The sequence below is a fragment of the Hibiscus syriacus genome, unplaced genomic scaffold (assembly GCF_006381635.1).
Source record: "Hibiscus syriacus cultivar Baekdansim isolate YM2019G1 unplaced genomic scaffold, ASM638163v2 tig00012307_pilon, whole genome shotgun sequence".
Classification (NCBI taxonomy): Eukaryota; Viridiplantae; Streptophyta; class Magnoliopsida; order Malvales; family Malvaceae; genus Hibiscus; species Hibiscus syriacus.
The window spans coordinates 296,249-316,070 of record NW_024062269.1 but is presented as its reverse complement, the minus strand read 5'-3'; the positions used below and the strand labels follow the sequence as shown (position 1 = coordinate 316,070).

Sequence of the window (19,822 nt, the reverse complement as noted above, 5' to 3'; positions counted from 1 at the left end):
AAAGTTCCACATTTCTGCGCTCGTAATAGCGGCTCCGGTCACCTCAACTTGTAGAAGGCCTAGCAACGAGCGCTTTGTGCTGGAAATGGACCGGGCAGCGGTTGGATCCTGCAGGTGCTTTCACAAAAGAAAACTGGAAAATGTTCTTGGGCTTTGAGTTAAGACAAATATCAACAAATGACTCAAGATAGGTCCATGCCCGGTTCAGATTGTAGTTTATATTTTGGTAAATTATTATTTTTATTTAAATTTGATTATAAATTAATATTTTTTGCTTATAGTGGGTACTTATTTTTTAAAAAATAAAATTATAATATCACCCTCAATTAAAAATAATAATATTAATTCAATTAAAATAATTAAATATTACTATTAAATATATTATCAATGATTTTTTTATAAATAAAATTAAAAAGATGATACTTGATAATAAACTTTTTATAATAAGTTTAAAATCAATTGTCACTTATGTATTTTCTTCGAATTTTTTTTATATTTAAAAAAATATTTATTTGACACATATTTAAAATATTTGAATATATATATATATATATATATATATATTTAAAAAAGTTTGTTTGAAGTTAGAGTTTGCAAAGCTTAAAATTTGAATGTTTGATTTGAGCCAGACTCACAACCTTTGACAAGCCTCCAGCGAGTCAACAACCCTAGCCTGGCTTGGGCTCAATAAACCGAACCTTTAAGCTTCAGCAACTGTTACTAACCTTGAGCCAGCCAGCCACATCCACATTTTCTTTTCCATATTCTTTTTTAATAAAGGGTTCATCACCCACCAGCCCAGCCACATCCGCGTCGCAGACTCAACTCGCTCCACGGCTTTTTTTCATTTAGCCACTGTTTTAATTCTTCTTTTATTTATTTTCTCTCCGTCTTTGGTTTCATCGGCTTAGATCCAGCTTAGATCTACGCCGATCTCTTTTCTTTCCCTCCAATTTCTTCCTTCTTTTTCTCTTTCCCTTCGACTCATCTTCTTTTACTTCTTTCACCTCCAATTTCTGCAAATTTCAAAGCTTAGATGAACTAAGTGAAGAACAATAACCCAGATTCATTGTGATAAAGGTTACTTTCTAACTCAAATCTCTTCTTCTTTTTTCTTTCGAAACAAACAAACAAAAACCCATTCTTTTAAACCGCCTCTAATATAATTTACTTTTGTTTTCGGGGTTTTAGTTTTAGGTTTGGGTATCAAATTAAGCTGAATTTCAGCTGGTCTTAGCACTGTATACGACTTTTGGGGTAAGCTTTATTTTCTTGAACTTGAAGCGTTTTGTGTTAGCTGCTGTGCCTGCACTTATTTAAGTTTGTTTGAGAATTGCATTTTTCTTGTAGGATAGAGCTGGAAGCAAAATGGAGTGGAGTGTAAATAATGCCTTCAAGAGTTACAAAGGTATCTACTAAAGTAATTTAGCTGGACATATATTGATTTCCGGTGATCAAACATTAATATAAGATATATTTGTCTAATTCACATCGATGTCGATGGTTTTTGGGTGTGCCATCCATTCAAGCTCCATGATAATCATGCATTGAACCTTACCAACGGATTATAAATTTACTCTTATTTTGTTTGGAGTTTACAGTGAGGTTTCCTGGGATTTTTTGAGTGATGGGATACTGTTGAGTTACACCTTTTATTGCTACGTTGCTCGAACTCTGACCTTAGTGTCAGATATAGTTGTGTTCAACACAGACCTGTTCTTTTCCCTTTTAAGTTTTCCCCATACATTCGGAAACCCTGGTGGGTCATAACCTCCTATCGATGTCTAGAAATGTACCAGACATGTGTTATGCGTTTTGAGGTTGCAGTTTGGTTTTGCTGGATAATTAGAAATGAGATACTGTTGTGTTATGCGTTTTACAGCTATATTACTTGGACGTACTAGATATGGGTGCTTTATAACTGGCCTTTGAACTAGAACTAGAACTAGAACTATGCAGAGAAGAGAATTTTCTTTGTATTACTGTGCAAGAGACTTTCTGATACATAAGGCGAGGGAAATGGAATATCCGAATTATTGAAATGGATAAAAACTTGATCTCCACTATTGTGCTTTTGGGCTGGATATGTTTGATTTATTTTTTAAATTTCAAAACTTTGAATTTTGTTATCGGTTTATTTCACTTTGGAATCATGATTTCAAACTTAAGCACAGCTTCCTGTACGAGTCTATTATATTTTTAATTGTTGCTTTTTGTAGCAGATATGGAACCGAAACCCACAATGGATATGGTGCTCATTCCTAGTATGGATCCGATAGATATTGTACTTGGTTCTTCAGAGAAGGGAAATGTTATACCTTCGGCAAAACCCAGGAAGAAGACAATGACATCGGTTTACCTTAGGTATTTTGAGACGGCCCCTGACGGGAAAACTAGGAGGTGTAAGTTTTGTGGACAGAGCTATTCTATTGCAACTGCAACAGGTAAGCCCTGTGGGCTTGTTTCCGTTTGCCCTTTACCTTTTTGTGCTTCATTTAAAATGATCCATAGGCACTTTATTATCCAGTATCTTTCAGTTTTCTTATTGCCATGTTTTAGCCTATGATCATGACACTCACTATATTCTTATTTCATCCATCTGATTATCCACCTTCACTGTGAAGGCAATTTAGGGAGACACCTTAATAATCGGCATCCCGGATATGATAAGACGGGCGAGAATGTCACTAGCTCAGCACCACAGCCCACCACAGCTGCCGCCACTGTCACGATGAAACCTCAACCACAAGCAAGAGCACCTCAGGTTGACTATGATCATCTGAACTGGTTGCTTATTAAATGGCTTGCTTTAGCTACTCTTCCTCCTTCGACTTTAGAGGAAAAGTGGTTAGCGAACTCCTTTAAGTTTTTGAACCCATCAATACAACTATGGCCAGGTGACAAGTACAAAGCAGTATTGCTTGAAGTTTTCAGGAGCATGAGAGAAGATGTTAGAGCAACTTTGGAACAGGTCTCTTCCAAGGTCTCGATCGCTCTTGATTTTTGGACTTCGTATGAGCAAATATTTTATATGAGTGTCGCATGTCAATGGATTGACGAAAACTGGTCTTTCCAAAAGGTGCTTCTTGATGTATGCCAGGTATCTTACCCGTGTACGGGTTCTGACATATATCACTCGCTGATAAAGGTTCTTAAGATGTACAATATAGAGAATAAAGTCCTCGCATGCACCCATGACAACAGTCAAAATGCCAACCACGCTTGCCATACCTTAAAGGAGGACTTGGATGGTCAGAAAATGGGGCCGTTCTGTTTTATCCCTTGTGCTGCTCGTACGTTGAGTTTGATTATAGATGACGCATTAAGAACAACAAAACCAGTTATTGCCAAGGTCAGGGAATTTGTACAAGAGTTAAATGCATCCTTGGATATGTCAGAGGATTTCATTCAATTTACAACAGCTTACAAAGAAGGAAGTTGGCAGTTTCCGCTTGATGCTTCAGCAAGGTGGAGTGGCAGTTACCAAATGCTTGATCTTGTACAGAAGGTACTTTTTTTTCTTTTCGTATAAGAACTTTTAATCCAATTCAAGACATTCGGAATCCATTTCTTCCAATTCAGGTATGGGGTTTGGTGACTAATGATAAAATTCGATCTCGATATTTTAAATATTGAAGCAGGCTGGGAGGTCGATGGATGCTGTTGTAAGGAAGAATGAGGAGGTGCTGGACAATAGGATGTTGCTGAATGCTGCCGAGAAGAATGTTGTCAATATTGTTCACAATTGCTTGGAGCCCTTGTACAAAGTCGTTAATGAGATATGTGTAGACACCCCTCCAACTATTGGGATGGTTATTGTCTACATGGATCACATTTCTGATACAATTCCAACACGGCAACTTCCGGATTGGCTAAAGAATGCTGCCGAAGACATGGCAAAAAAGCTCAGAAGTTATAACAACCAAGTCTGCAACATTTTCATCTACTTGACAGCCATTCTTGATCCCCGAGTTAAATGTGAACTCATACCCGAGAATCTCAACTCAGAAAACTATCTAGAGGAAGCAAGAGCCCATTTTGTGAGGAATTATTGCACCAATCATATTTCATCTACGAGAAGTGGATACTCTACTCAAGATATTGAAGATGGAGGAAGTGTTTCTTTTGCAGAGGAAATCGCTCGAAAGAAACGAAGAGCAAGCATGAGCAATGCCACCGATGAACTCACTCAGTATCTTTCCGAGTCTCCAGCTCCTACAAAGATAGATGTTTTGGAGTGGTGGAAGGTCAACAGCATGCGTTACCCTCAGCTCTCTGTGATGGCTAGAGACTTCTTGGCTGTCCAAGCAACTTCAGTGAAACCCAAGGAACTGTTTTACAGTAAAGGCGATGAGATCGGGAAGCAACGGTTTTGTATGCCACATGATAGCACACAAGCCATCCTTTGTATTAAATCATGGACTCAGGGAGGTCTCAAGTTGAAGTACAAGTCAACTGAGATCGATTGCGAGAGACTGATGGAAATGGCAGCAGCAGCAGCTGTTGATATTAGCTCAACTGGTATCTACAAGAAACAAAAGTGAACCGAGTTTTCGTTATATTTCCTTGTTATTGTTGTATGTATGATATGAAGATTATGTATTTTTGTACAATTCACAATGTGAGAATGCTAACCTGAGAAAAAAGACTCATGTGTAGTGTTTATCATCAGCCTTCTATGTTGGTAGTATGATGGTAAAACCATCTGAATTTGAGGGTCCAGATTTGATTCGATAAAAGTGACTATTTTTTAGATCAAAATGAACGTTGGAAAAATAGATCTGGAGTTGGACAGTTGGAATTTATGATGAAAAAATCTTCAATTCGGATATACAGTGGAACCCCGGAAATTCGAACTCCATGTCCCTGTGTTTCCCTTGCATGCCATAGACATACTTCTCGACACTTGTCATTCAAATATCAAAAGCCCTAGTCTTTCTCCTACTCATTCTCTATCACTTTTAACCATCTCTCTCTCTCATCTTCCCCGCCTCCCACTTTCCCAAAACCATGGCGGACCGCAACGCAACCCACCACCAGCACCAGCAAACCTCGAGAACTAACCGCCCCGCCGCCCCTGCCTCCACATTCCTACATAAAATCCACTCCCACGCACCAAACACCACTCAACTCCTCGGTTTCTTGCTCCTCTTCTTCGTCTCGGCCTCGATCCTCTTAATCCTCACCGCCACTGTTTTCGGGTTCATCTTTTTTATGCCATTTGTAATCGTTTCAAGCCCCATTTGGTTCCTGCTCTTCCTCACGGTCGCCGGGTTCTTGTCGGCGTGCGGTTCGGAGTCGCTGTGGTGGCCGGGACGACTTGGATGTACCGGTACTTTAGGGGCATGCACCCGCCTGGGTGGGATCGGGTTGATTCAGCTCGGACAAAAATTTATGATACGGCTAGCCATGTTAAGGATAATGCTAGGGAATATGGTGGATTCTTGCAAAGCAACGTCAAGGATGCTGCTCCTGGTGCTTGAGCAATGTTGATTTTGTTTTTGTTGTTAATTGAAACTTCTGATACAATAGACCCGATGTCTTGATTTGTAAGATCCAAGAAGATATGTACTTTAGTTTTGTGCAACTCCATAACTTTGTACAAACCAACAATGGGAAACTAGAGCCAAAATTAACTCTTGCGTTTTCTATGGGATTTTGGCCATAAGACCCAATATATTACCTTCTAATACATGATTTATGTATTAAAAACTAACAGTTTGGCAGGTAACCAAATGAAGCATAAGTAACACCCACCTATAGGAGCACATTAGGACTAACACAAAACAATACTTAGCATTAACAAAAACATTTAATTTGGGCTGAGGTAAGCAGGCATGGGACTGGCACGTGGGGAACGAAAAGGCAACTCCTCCACTTGATTCCCTTTGCTATCGTAATAAATCACACCTGAAAAATCCAATGGCCGACATTTGTCTCCCATCAGGATCGCTCTCTGCCATACTCCACCGTCACCGATATCCTCCTCCGCTACTGCCTTGTCGTGCCTCTTGCGGTGCACAAACTTCACCGCCTTGTTGCTCAGCGTCGTCAAGAGCCTCGGGGATTCTAGAGGAGATTTCGGCGACGCAAAGAATCTCGGAGAATCGGAACGTAAGCCGAATTGATCTTTAGGCTTTGACCTCAGCTTTTTTGGGAATTCGGCTGGCGTGCTTGGCGCATAGAGCCATGAATGAAACAACGAAGGCGAGAGTTAACCGTTGCTATGGTGTGGTAGAGCCGTGTTCCGGTGAATCCATGATCCTCTCTTTTTCTCTTTATAAAGAAAAGTTGGCGGGTTCAGAGGGGTTTTGAATATATATAGGGAGGCGTAGGAGGTAGTGAAAATTATTTTAGTCTCGTAGGTGGAGGGGACAGTTGGGAATGATTTTATTGAGGTGGACGTAGATCTACTAGTTAGTGTACACGTAGAACTATCAAATACATTAAAATCTTAGATTGATACGACGGGCATTGAATGTGTTTGAAAATATCAACTCATCCATGCTTGGTTGGGATCTAAGTTTAGGTCAATTTACATTTCGTTTTAGATTCATGTTGATTGTGATTAATAACCATTCATCTATGCTAATGTAGATCACGACTTGTCATATTAATAACCATTTACTTCTTTTGATGTATATAAAAAAATTACTTCTCTTACCAATTACATAAATTTCAGGTTGAAACATGTAACATTTTAGGTTATAGCTTAAAATAAAACATCAAGTATTGTCGATACTCATTTTTGTGGAAAAATTGATACCTTTAAAAAGGTATAATAAAATATTATTATTATTAAATTGAATAAAAGTATAATAAATACATAATTAAAAATAAATAATAAATTATTTACTTATATGTAGACATAGAATGAAACGAGCGGATTCATTAAGACATGTTTACACAATTTTTTATGACAAATAACCGTCCTTACGATGTTGGAAAAACATTAATAGATTGTCTCCCAAGATACAACAATAAGATAAAGATTACATTAACATAACTACAATGATCAACGAATTGTAATATAGCCCTTTTCATCAACAAAAACGTTTGAAAGTAGAGAAAATATTATTTGAATATGTGTCTAACTATTAAAAAGTTTGAATAATGAAGCAACTAATATCCGATAATCAAAGGTCCATTAATGCATAACATTCTCATCTTATTTAAGGCACGAAAAACATTATTGTATTAGTGTAATATTCGTATACACTTGAAGGCCCAATTAGTCCAAATATTTCACATCCACGTCATGCAAGTGCACCCACACAACTCTGTCAGGAGTAGATTTGCACCAATTTATACCTACATGCAAGGCAAGATCTTATATTAATAGGTGTTTGTAATCACTTCAGATACATTGTGTTTGAACTATGATAAAATTAATTATTATCATATTTTATTATTATATTAATATTGATGATACTTATTTTCACTATCAACAACAATGTAATTTTGTATATCTTATATATTTTTTTTGAATTTCTTATATAATTACTTATATTTTCATTATTCAGTTTTTTTTAGATAATTCAGATTTTTTATTATCCAAATTAGCAAATTTTTGCTACAAACCAATCAACCAATCAGAACATAAAATTAACAGTGCACAACCTAAACAAAACAATGATTGGTACAAAAACTATAAGCCCCAAGCATTATACAAGGAAATATTAGTGCTATCAATCCTATTGATATTTTTTCCCTTGAGACTTAATCAGACAACCTCATAAATTTCAGTAAAAAGTTGTTCAGCAGATCTAGACCGAGCTTGAAAAATTCTTTGGTTTCTTTCCTTCCATATAGAATAGATGAAATCAGACTAAGCAATCTTCAAAATAGAGGTAATGAGAGACTTCCCTTTCCATGAAGTGATTGCTCTATAAACCATGTCATTCCATGTCAAATGTGATGCGTTCATTCCATTCACATTCAAAATAATATTCTATAAGCGATCTGCTAATGAACAGTCTACGAAAAGGTGGTTTCGAGTCTCAGGATAATTAACAAATCAATAACATGGACGAGTCTCTATTTGACAAAAACTTAAAGTATTAGTAGATAATATTTAATTATAAAATCATATACATATTGACATAAAATAATTTTAATTTTTGTATTCTTTAATAAATATTAACATAAAATAATTTTATTTTTTTATTCTTTAACTATCATTCCGATCGAAATGGCAATTAATTACAAACTACTAATATTTATAGATCTCTCCCAAAGTCAACTATTTGTAGTAAAGTATTTTCAGAGCTCCTATTGTAACTAATCTTAATTAAACAATATGCAGAATTATTATGGGCAAAGTTGCTAAAATTACGCTTCCCGTGATGTGCCGTGCCGTCACCGCTACTCTTCTTCCTCCGGTTATTTCTCAACAGCACGGAATAAAGTGTTACAAGAAACAATATATTATTTTCATGCTAATCCTCGAACTAAAACTGTAACAATACGCATGAATATCCCAAATTTAAAATAATAAAATAAATAAATGAGAGATCCCAGTACTATATCTGAATTATGATCATTTCAAAGAATTTTGAACAGTCAACAAATAAATTTCATTACGTGAGAGGAAAATAAATAAGAAAGAAGGGAAACCTCAATGGTGCAAGGGATTTGGACCGGTAGGAACAAGGCGTTTTCCCACACCGTAACGAGGATCGATCTCGTTACCGGAAGGTTTGGGATGGCGATGATGATGATGTAGGAATGGAGCGAAATCGAATTTGGTAGCCAAGATTTTCCTGTTGGTGCTCAAAGTGTGGCTTCTATTATTAACGTCGTCGAACGAGTTGCAATTGAGAAAGAAAAAAGGCAAGAAAGAGAGAGAAAGAATGGTAGTGAAATTAAAGATGTAGTTGGCTGAGCGCCATTGGTCATGGTTGCATGTGGTGGGCAGAGATGGGGTTTTAGAGACATTGGGTTGCTTCAATGCTACTTTATTGGAGAGGAAATGGCAGATGCATTTTGCTTCTACCAATCAAACTTCCTTTGCATTTTATTAATTAATCTATTAGGGATGTTTTATCCACTAACACGTTACGCGGCTCTGGCTCTGCATATATATGTTTAACACATGACTCCATTTTGTTAATTATAAAGTCAGCTTATTTTCACAGAAAATTTCTCCAAATGTTTTACTCAAACTTTAAGCTGTTGGAAAGTTGTCTTTGTATCAGCCGACCCCTTTGCCATAGCATATGTATTTAGTTGACTTTGTTTTATATCAATAGAAGGAATCAAGATGAACGTGAGGGACTTATTATTATTATTATTATTATTATTATTATTATTATTATTATTATGTTGGATAGTAATGTATTGTAATAGGACACTCTATGTAAAAACATCTTGACAACTTATATCTAGTTTAGATATAATTTATAGAATTTTATTCATCTGTTACTAATGAATTGATTAGTAGATATAGATTGATTTCGTTTTTTTATAATTAAATTGTTGGATCTCAAAAATTATAAATTATAAATTTTACAAATATAATCATAATTAAATAAAAAAAATTAATTATAAAATAATTTGATGAATTTTTTAAAAATATTTTTTAAAAAAAATTGTGAATATATAAATATATTAGAAATTTTTTAGAATTATTACTTAGAAATATTAAAAAAATATAAAAACAAAATTTTAAGTGTAATTGAGGGGTGAAAAATATATTTTTTAATTTAACATGTCACGTTACCCTTTTAATGATAGATGAAGATGCAATATCCAATTTGTAACAAAATTTAAAATTTAATGTATATCATATAATTTTTAAAAGTTTAATGTTAAAAAAATGATTTTAACATTGTTTAGTGACCCTTTGGAAATTTTAAACTATAAAATGAACGGTGCACTTTATTGTGTAGCATGCATTGTTGAAATTTCCTCTATATCCATAATTTTTTCAAATCATAGCAACTGTGTGTTTTGACCAAGATCATACATAAAAGAAGAAAGAGAAAAGCTGGTTCAGTTTTGAAACAAGACATACATGAGAGATGTGAGCACGTGTGTTTGTTACAGTTGAAAACTTAAAACAATGGCTGAGGCTAAGCTAGCCTAGCGTGGTCGTTAAGATTTGAAGCAGTTGGGTACAGATTTTGCGAGATTTGGTGGACTCATTTGATTTTATCCTCGCCCGTTGCTGATCTGGTTTTACATTTCACCCTCTACTCATGTTTGATTTAGTTTGGGCTTTAGAGTCTGATTTAATTTCGGCTTTGGGTTTAGGGTTGTAGCAAATGCAGCAACAGTGCGTTGGGGGTTCTGCAAACCTAGAGTCTCCAAAAGGTGAAGTGCAGACGGTCAAAAAGAACGGTTGTACCACTCTCACAAGGTTCCATTAATGTTGGGGTAAAGTTGCCACGAGGAGAATGAAACACAAATTCCTTTACTTCACTCTTTTTATCTCTGGAGTATGGGTGTTTCCAAAGTTCAATTTCAAGTGAAGGGTAGATGTCCAAGGATCTAAGGTAATCTTCCTTCTTCTCAATCCCTCTGTTTTGGTTTCGTCCAACATGAATTCCTTGGTTTCATTATACTGCTTTATTATTTCCAGTTTAGTCTTGCGATCTTGATGCTTGTTTTCATTAATTGTTGAATTGGAATTATTTATTTAAAAAGAGGATAGATCCGAGGCGGAGGGACAAAACTACATACAGATATGTTCAAGAGTCCAAATATTTGTTTTAAGTGGTAACGTCCTTGTAAAAACCCGAGCCTATGTATATTTCTATCGCCTAGGGAAAACAACTGGGAACCATATTAGGACACGAGCGATTAGTGGTATTTGGATTTAGAGCAAGACTGCTACTAACACCGTTGATTGCTGAGCTGAAAGTTGTGCTTCTAAATGGACCTGATTCTTCAACTTTTTATCTAGGCCTCAATTAAAGGAAATGTTTTCTACTCTCAACTTTTAAAATGTAACATTAAAACTCATTTACGTGCATTAAACCAAAAAGATAAATTGCATTTCCTGTGGTATCAAAGCTGGCAGCGTCGTGACTCCATTTATTTACTCCATTCAACTGATAACCTCAGAAAACACTCAAAGGACAAGACATGTTGTTGTATATGTTCACTGAACTCATGTTTGTGGCCCTGCTTGCAAGTGAAGACTGTTTCGAATGTCTTTTGAAGAGACAATGACAAGAAAAATAAAAACATCATGAAAAATCTAATCTATTTCATTTATCCTAATTATAATTTGTATCAAAATAAAATCCGAATCATAAACTCTAAAATGCCCTATAATCTATATTCAATTTAAATAACTAATATCAAAAGAGATTTAAAAAAATGAAAATTTTCAGAAGTGGCAAATGGATTAGGATTAGGTACTTTTGTCGAAGAAAATGACTCGTAACACCAAGTGCAATTATTCTGGTTACATCTTGACTAGAAGAAAGGAAAGGGAAAGGGAAAGGGAAAGAGAGAGAGGGTCAAGTCTTTGTTTCCATGTATATCTCTTACCTGTTTCTGCAAATCCCCACTACTCTAATTGCTCCAGCCACTCATAGACAAATAATATTCCCTAGCGTTTTCGTCACATAACAACTTTTAGCCTGTCTTTTCCAGTTCCATAGATGATGGAACTTGCAAGCTTTTTCAAGTTCAATTATTGGGTTTCTTCTCCTTCCCTTCCTCTCTCTCTTAGGGATTTCCCAGAAGTGGGCTGATGAATCCCCTTTTCCTCTCTCTTTATGGAACGTTCTAGGTTTTGGTCTTTCTTTGTCCAGCTAGCAAGGGTTAGTTGGGTTGATGAATTCTTTGAATCCCTCTTTCTCAGAAACCCACAAGTTACGGGCATCTCAAGGGTAAAACAGTGTTTTCTCAGGGCAATAAATCATTTCACCTGACACCGACGAAAATTGTGGAAGATAACAGGTTTCGGGTTAGGTTTAGGGCTTTGTTTCTTTCTCCAGCTATTGGACAACGTGTCGTAAAAATTTCCTTTTTAGCTTTACAGACATGAAAACTTGAGCATAAAAGAGAGGGAAGGAATGGAGTCAAAGGACCCTAAAACACTTGAGAATCGAACCATTTTCACATAAATGGGTGCTGATCTGAGTACAGAGAAAGGGTTGAGATTCCTCACATACACATCTAGCTGTACTTCGCTTCACATGAGTAGATGACTCGTTTTAGTTTTAGTTTGTTTCCCCGTACCTTCGTTGAAGATAGTTTTAGGGAAAAGCAAAACACTATCCTCACAACTTTCCTCTTACTGTTGTACACCTTAGCCTTTGGTCTTTGGGTCTAAATGGAGTTATTTTCTTCATCTTCTCACCTATAGCTTCTAGTGTTATGGCCATTCAGGTTTTCACTTTTTTGGATGTAAATATGAATCATTCACACACTGCTGTATTATAATGTATTGATAATTAAAATATACTATATGATTAAGATTTGTATCTATAAAATTTAAATCAATATATATATATATTTTTAAAAATTATACAATATCATTAATGAAAATCCAAATAAAATTCTATTAATGAAATACCTTGAAACAAAATAGTAGGCCAAACATAATTTATGCGATATGGACTTAACTGGGGTACATAGATGCACAAAAAATTCGAATATTCGATTTTGCATAAAAAATATTCGAAACTGGATTTGGGAAAAATCGATTTTTTTAAACCGGATCGGATATTTAAAAACCGGATAGTATAACCGGTTTGAGAAAAATTGGACGATCGGTTTTTTTATTAGATTAAAAATCGGTTTGAAAAAACGGATAAAAAACTAATTTTTATCTGAAAAAAATCCGGTATGAGGTTTTAAAAACTAGCCGTTGGAGGATTTTTATAACCGTTTTTTGACCTTTTTTTTCTTTAAAAAATCACAATTTTACCACCCTAAACATGTATAAATAGGTCGGAGATGTATTTGGTTGATTGCAACTTTATCAAATCTTATTACGCAACACCTAAACATCTCTCAAATCTTATTTTTATAATTTTTATATCTCCAACCGGTTTTTTATATCCAATTTTTTTAAAAAACCAATTTTTTCAAATCGAAACCGATTACACCATCAGGCCCTCCAAATTGGTTAGGATCCGAACCGTTTTTTATCCGATCCAGATCGATTTTTTATCTTACTTTGTGCATGTCTAGGTACATACTGTTATACACTTCTATATTTTTTTAAAATACTAATATTTTATTTATTGATCGATTAATTTAGGTTGGGTACGACAAGACTCATAATGAAGGTGACTCACCTAATCTAATTTGTTTCATTCACAATGTCAAAATCTAACCACTGACTTTTCTTAAGGATTTAATGTCTTAGGCTAATTGATTGTTGATATATGATTTTTTAAAACAAATAATTAAATTTAAAAGATTGAATTTGTATTTACTAAATTGATAAAATTTTATATCATATATCATCTTTTATAAAAAATATATATATAAAAAAAAATTAAAAATGTGTTCCTCTCTTAGAGTTTTGACATCAATTCATTACTTTTTCCAAACACGTTCTTAGGAGGGAAAACTTATTACATCTTTTATGGTTTATATTTTTAAAATTTAATGCAAATGAATCGATAAAAAGCATGAAAATCCAAATCCATCAACTCATGAGGACGATAATCAAAACCACTTTAAAAAGCCACCCTTTAGAGTAATATTCTCCCACGAAAACTTCAGCTAAATATTGGGGGGGGGGGGGGAAGAAAAACAGCTAAAACAAATCAGGTTCCTATACACATAATAATTTTTCCAGCCGTAACATTCAAATTATATTTCAATAAATTTAATTATATGATAATATTTTTAAATATAAAAAGTTGTATGCTTTAACTTTACTTGCTTCGGATAAGAATCAAGAAAACAATGAAAGAATGAAATTCTCGTCTTTCATATATTAGAAAAGTGATATATCAAGCTGTTTATATACAAGTACTATGAGCTAACTAACTACCAAAGCTAACAGAAAACAAACTAACAATTAACTTAACAAACAAATGGTTAACTTAACAAATAATATATCCTAATACCCCCCTCAAGATGGGACTGCATGGATATTAAGAAGACCCAACTTGACAATAAAATCCCGATGCATAGGAGCCTGAAGAGTCTTTGTAAACATGTCAGCTAGCTGATCTGAAGAACGAACATGGAAAAGCTTTAAAAAATCAATTTTGACCTTGTTGCGTAGAAAGTAGCAATCAACTTCAATAAGTTTAGTTCGTTCGTGAAAAACTTCGCTGGTTGCCAAATTATTCACATCTTGGTTATCACAATACAAACGTACATAATCGATGAAGATATGAAAAGATGACTGCAAAGAAGTAAGCCAAACCAGCTTAGAAGTGGCTACTGTCATAGCCCGATATTCTGTTTCACAGGAAGATCGACTGACAATGACTTGCTTTTTCGATTTCCAAGAGACAAGGTTATCACACACAAAAAACACAAAAAAGCCGATGTAGAACGTCGAGTATCCGGACAAGAACCATAATCTGAATCAACAAAAATACTCAATTGAACACTAGAGTGAAGTGGAAAAAACAAACCAAGCCCAGACGACTGTTTGATATAAGAGAGAAGATGCTTCAAAGTTGTCATGTGAGGTAGACGTGGAGAAGATACGAATTGGCTTAGTAAATGCAACGTGTTAACAATGCTGGGCCTAGTGTTAGTTGAGTAGAGAAGTCAACCTATTAACCGGCGATATTCTTGAGGATCAGACAATAGTTCTCCTTCATCATCACTAAACTTCAAGGAATGAACCATGGGAGAATCAACAGGTTTCACACCCAAACATCCAACATCCTCGAGCAATTGCAAATCATACTTTCGCTGAGATAAAGAAATTTCATATGCACTTTGAGCTAACTTAAACCCAATAAAATAGTGCAAAGTGCCTAACTCATTTAGTTTAAAGTGTTGTTGTAGAAGACTTTGAATCCTATGGAGCAACTGCAAATCTGTATCAGCAATTACAATGTCGTCCACATAAACCAAGAGAGTAGCAAAAGCGTCACCAGATCCTTTAGTGAACAAGGAATGTTCAACATGTTATTGTTGAAAACCAAGCTTGAGAATGACACTCGAAAAAGCACTGAACCACCGCAAGAATGCCTATTTGATCCCGTAGATAGACTTGCGAAGCTTACAAACCATGTTGCCACCTTTGAGATCAGGTTTATACCCAAGAGGCAATTTCATGTAAACCTCCTCATCGAGAACCCCATTTAGAAAATCATTGTTGACATCTAATTGGAGAAAATGCCACCTTTGTACTGCTGTAAGAGAAAGCAACATCCTAAAAGAAATCATTTTAGCAACGGGCAAAAATGTATCCTTGTAATCAATCCCTTTAACCTGCATAAAACCCTTGGCGCTAACTTGGCTTTATAACTATCAATCGGCTCATCAACCTTATGTTTGATTCGATATACCCACTTGCAATTGATAGAATTCTTGCCTTCAGGTAAAGGAACAATGAACCAAGTGTCATTATAATCTATAGATCGATGTTCATCATCCATAACATCTCTCTAAATAAAAGACTTGACAGTCTGGTGATAAAATAATGGTTCACATTGAGAAGAAATGTTTACAACGAAACCACTATACTTAAAAGATAACCTCGAATAAGGCAAATGATCTTCAATGGGATAATAACAGTGAGATGATGCATTATTACAATAATAACGTTGAAGGTATAATGGTTTTTGAGAAACATGAGAAGATTATCGAACAGGTTATGGAACCACATTAGGAATTATTTACTCTGCAATACTTGCTTCGCCAGAAACATCATCAACACCAAACGAAACATTATGTTCCTCCACAATAATGTCAGGATTAGTTTGCTTCTCAGATAATGAATCATTCTGTGTAGGCTAAGTTTCGAAAACCTGTGAGTGATCAACCGAATCTCACACAATGTGTGGTGAACAAAAATTCTGAAAAACATTAACAAAATGATCAGACAATTGAACGTTTTGAAATGGAAAATGTTCTCATAAAATACCACATTGCGAGAAAGCATAAACTTCTGAGTTTATAGCACATAAACTTGATACCTCTTTACACCATGAGGATATCCAAGAAACAAAGCAGGTAAAGCACGAGGAGAGAATTTATCTTTATGTGATTTCAATGTGGAAACAAAACAAATGCATCTAAAAGCTTTCAAACGAACAAAATCCAGTTAATGACCATATAAAAACTCGTAAGGAGACTTATTTTCAAGAACAGGTGAAGGAAGTCAATTAATCAAGTATGTAGCGGTTAACAGGCAATCACCCCAGAATTTAATTGACATTTTTGGCTGAAGATACAAAGCTTTAGCAATAGACAACAAATTATAGTGTTTCCTCTGAACCACAAAATTCTGTTGAGGTGTTTCTACACAAGAGAATTGATGAACTATTCCCAAACTAGCAAACAACTTAGCAAATTTGAACTCGGGTGCATTATCAGACCTAAAACGCTTAATATCAAAACCAAATTGTTGTTTTGCCATATAAATAAAATCAGGTATTATCAAACTAACATCGGATTTGTGTTGCAACAAATAAACCCAAGTAGATCTCGAAAAATCATCGACCAAAGTAAGAAACAAAGTCTGATTCGAATGTGTTTTATGCTTATAAGGTCCTCATATGTCACAATGAATTAGTTCAAAAGGTTTCTTAGCATGGGAACATAAAATAGGAAAAAATAATCTTTGTTGCTTAGCCAATGGGCAAGCTTGACAAGGATCTCTCGCATTTACAGTTTTTAGAGATAAAACATCTTTAAGAAGATGCAAAACATGGGAACTAGGATGACCTAGTTTATTATGCCAAGCAATGAACGAATCACTAGAAATAGTATTATAAGGAAAACTAGATGCACAAGAAGACATCTGTAGGAAGTAGAGGCCTTGAAACATCTCACTCTTCCCAATCACTCGATGAAGGTCCTGGATAAAACAATTTGTTTTGAAAAACAACACACCAAAATCAAAATCGCTTAACAAGGCACTGACTGATAGTAGATTGAATAGAAAATCTGGTACAAACAATACACCATGCAAAACAAAATTAGGAGCAAATATGATTGTTCCCACAAATTTGACTGGTATTGTAGACCTATTAGGAAAGGTAACTAAACAACTTGTGATAGGAAATAAATATTCGAAAAGAAATTTGGAATAACAGACATGCCATGAAGCTCCAAAAATCCATAATCCAATAATCCGACTTTCCAAGAGATAAATTGTTCATATGCGATAAAATCTTAAATTGCATAGCAATATTTATGGACGTGGAAAGAACGTCAAAAGATGAAGCATTTTGAAGATGATATGTAAGCATAGCAATTAATTGTTGGCATTGCTGAGGGGTGAAAGCATCATTAATCGAAGAAGAATCTTGTTGAGAAACCACCAAATTTGCGTAAGCCACCTAAGAACCTTTACTACGAGTAGTCGAAGAATTTGAAGATGAATTTTTGGAATTATAACCCAGTGGATAGCCATGCAATTTGTAACATCTATCTTTTGTGTGACTGTTGAGTTAATCGATAATCGGAATAGGCAAAGAGGGGGTGAATTGGCAATAAAAATTTCGGTGAAAGCTTTTGCAGAAAATTGAAAATATTTGTACAACGATTTAGAGTGGTTTGACTTTCTCAACTAAAGTCTACGTCCATTACCTTAGCTATCCACACTAAGGATTTTCCACAAATTCACTAATTTGTCTTTCTTTTGAGGACAAAGAATAACCTTACAAATCTCTCAAGAATTATACTCCAAATTCTTGAGAACACTCTCTCCCAAAGAGAACAATACAAAATTTGCAAACTTACAATAAAATCCTCACAAGGAAAGATGTTTGCACAATTCTAGAACAAAGAAAACACTCACAAATAATACAATTGAGCACAATGAGTGTTCTTGAAAGCAAAAATGAATAGTGAATGAAATAGGCTTGAAAATGCTCAAACTTGAGGTTTGATGCTTTCTCTTTGATTCTCTTTTGATTCTTGATGATCATTGTTGATCAATGGCTTCTAAGGTTGTTTAAATACTCCTTGGATCATTTTTGAACGTTGGGGATCATTAGTGGAGTTAATAGAGTCGTTAGTGTGTGAAAACAATTAATAAAATAGCTTAGAGCGTTGGGAGGGTATCGGTACCATGCTGTGTAAAATTCAAATATTTCGATCATTATAAGATAGGGGGTATCAAGACCTCATGGGGGGTATCGGTACCCTACGAGCAATTTGTTATTTCTCAGAGTCAAGTCTTACATGGGGGTATCGGTACCCTCTGAGCAATATGTTATTTCGGTTTAAGATTTATTAAGAAAATACTTTTGGCTCGATTAAGACTCAAAATACTTTGTAAAATTGTTTAAAAGATTAAAACACATTTTTACACCTGAGTAAGGATTGAACTAGACATTTGAAAAACTTGGAGTAATTATTTTGATATTCTAATAGTTTGATCGAATATATATTTGAAAAAGATTAGAAAATCTTGAAATCCAATAACATTTAATTTGTTATATCGAAACATCAAAATGTTTTCAACAATCTCCTCCTTTTTGATATAACAAAACATTTTAATAATTTTAAGATTTTCTAATTGAAAATCATTTTTGAAATCAAGCTTTGAAATTACTCCCCCTTACTCTAATACAACTTCTCCTCCTTTTTGTTAAATCAAAAAGATTATAAAAAACGGTTTTAAACAAGGTTTTTGAAATTTAAGCCAACTAAAAGATTAATATAAAGTGTAAGCTGCTAAGATCACAATTAAGAGAAATGTTAGCCATTAGTTTCATAATTCAATATTCATAAACGAATGTGAAATGGCAAAATTGGTCATACAACTAAAATGATGTAAATGATGCATAATCTTAAACCAAACCAAATAAATATAAGCATTTAAAAGTTAAACATTCAACATCCATAACAAATTCAAACAGTCAATCCAAACACATCAAAATGTTTATCAATTCAAAGTTCTAAATCTAAAGCAAAAAAAAAATCAAAACTAGGCAAGGTCTACTCCATTGGAGGATCAGGAGGAGATAAATGTGTCCATATATTGTCCACATCTCGTGTAAGAGCATCAAGTCCATCGTCTATAACATTGAATCGATTATCCATTGCTTCACGATTAGCCCAAATTTCTTGTTGATTCTCCAATTGTTGAGTCTACAGAGCAGATAAATGGGACTCCATGGATGTAAACCGTGAATCCATTGATGCATACCGGAAGTCGAATGTCTCCATAAAAGATCGAATATATGGAGGCATTTGATCCTCTTGTTGTGCTTGTTCCTCGTGTTGCTTCGGCTCATCGTCGGGAACTTCGTCAATGTCTTGCATCAGCTGTTGAAGTTCGGGATCATCGTCCGCTCTCGGTGCCCGTGGAGTTCTTGAAAAACTAGCTCCTGGTGTATGCTCAGCAGATCGAACCCATTTCTCGGTTTTCTTATCCTTTATCCATCCCGATTTTGTTAAGGAAATGAGGTTAATTTAATTTTTGAGAGACGACATCAAGGCTTACCCTAAGCTCGACTTTGGCAAATAGATTACTTAGAATACAACCTTAAACTAGAGATGAACAGATTTCTTATTAGGGACAAGGTTTACGGTTTCAACAATTTCAACAAAGATAATCTGAGGTATGTTTATTTTATTATTGTTTTAGATACAATGTATCCACCAAAGATCTAAGGCTCTAAGAGTGGAGTATTTTCCTATGGATGGTCGAAACCACCAAGAGATCATAAGATGAAGAAAACGATCATGAAGATCTAATACACTC

At 34.9% G+C, this 19,822-nt stretch overlaps 1 protein-coding gene across 6 annotated transcripts; it reads left to right on the top strand.

Moving 5' to 3' along the window:
• Positions 1-793: 793 nt before the first annotated feature.
• On the top strand, positions 794-4,565 carry LOC120205170 (zinc finger BED domain-containing protein DAYSLEEPER-like). 6 transcript variants are annotated; one of them, XM_039205087.1, is made up of 6 exons: positions 794-1,080; positions 1,198-1,257; positions 1,351-1,408; positions 2,223-2,444; positions 2,625-3,508; positions 3,642-4,565. In XM_039205087.1, exons 3-6 carry the CDS (start codon positions 1,369-1,371, stop codon positions 4,542-4,544), a joined length of 2,049 nt encoding a protein of 682 aa, XP_039061018.1. In that variant the 5' UTR covers positions 794-1,080; positions 1,198-1,257; positions 1,351-1,368; the 3' UTR covers positions 4,545-4,565. The 6 variants fall into 6 exon arrangements, with proteins under 6 accessions (XP_039061018.1, XP_039061015.1, XP_039061017.1 ...); XM_039205084.1 differs by having other exon boundaries at positions 2,220-2,444; XM_039205086.1 differs by having other exon boundaries at positions 1,198-1,267; positions 1,347-1,408.
• Positions 4,566-19,822: the final 15,257 nt, after the last annotated feature.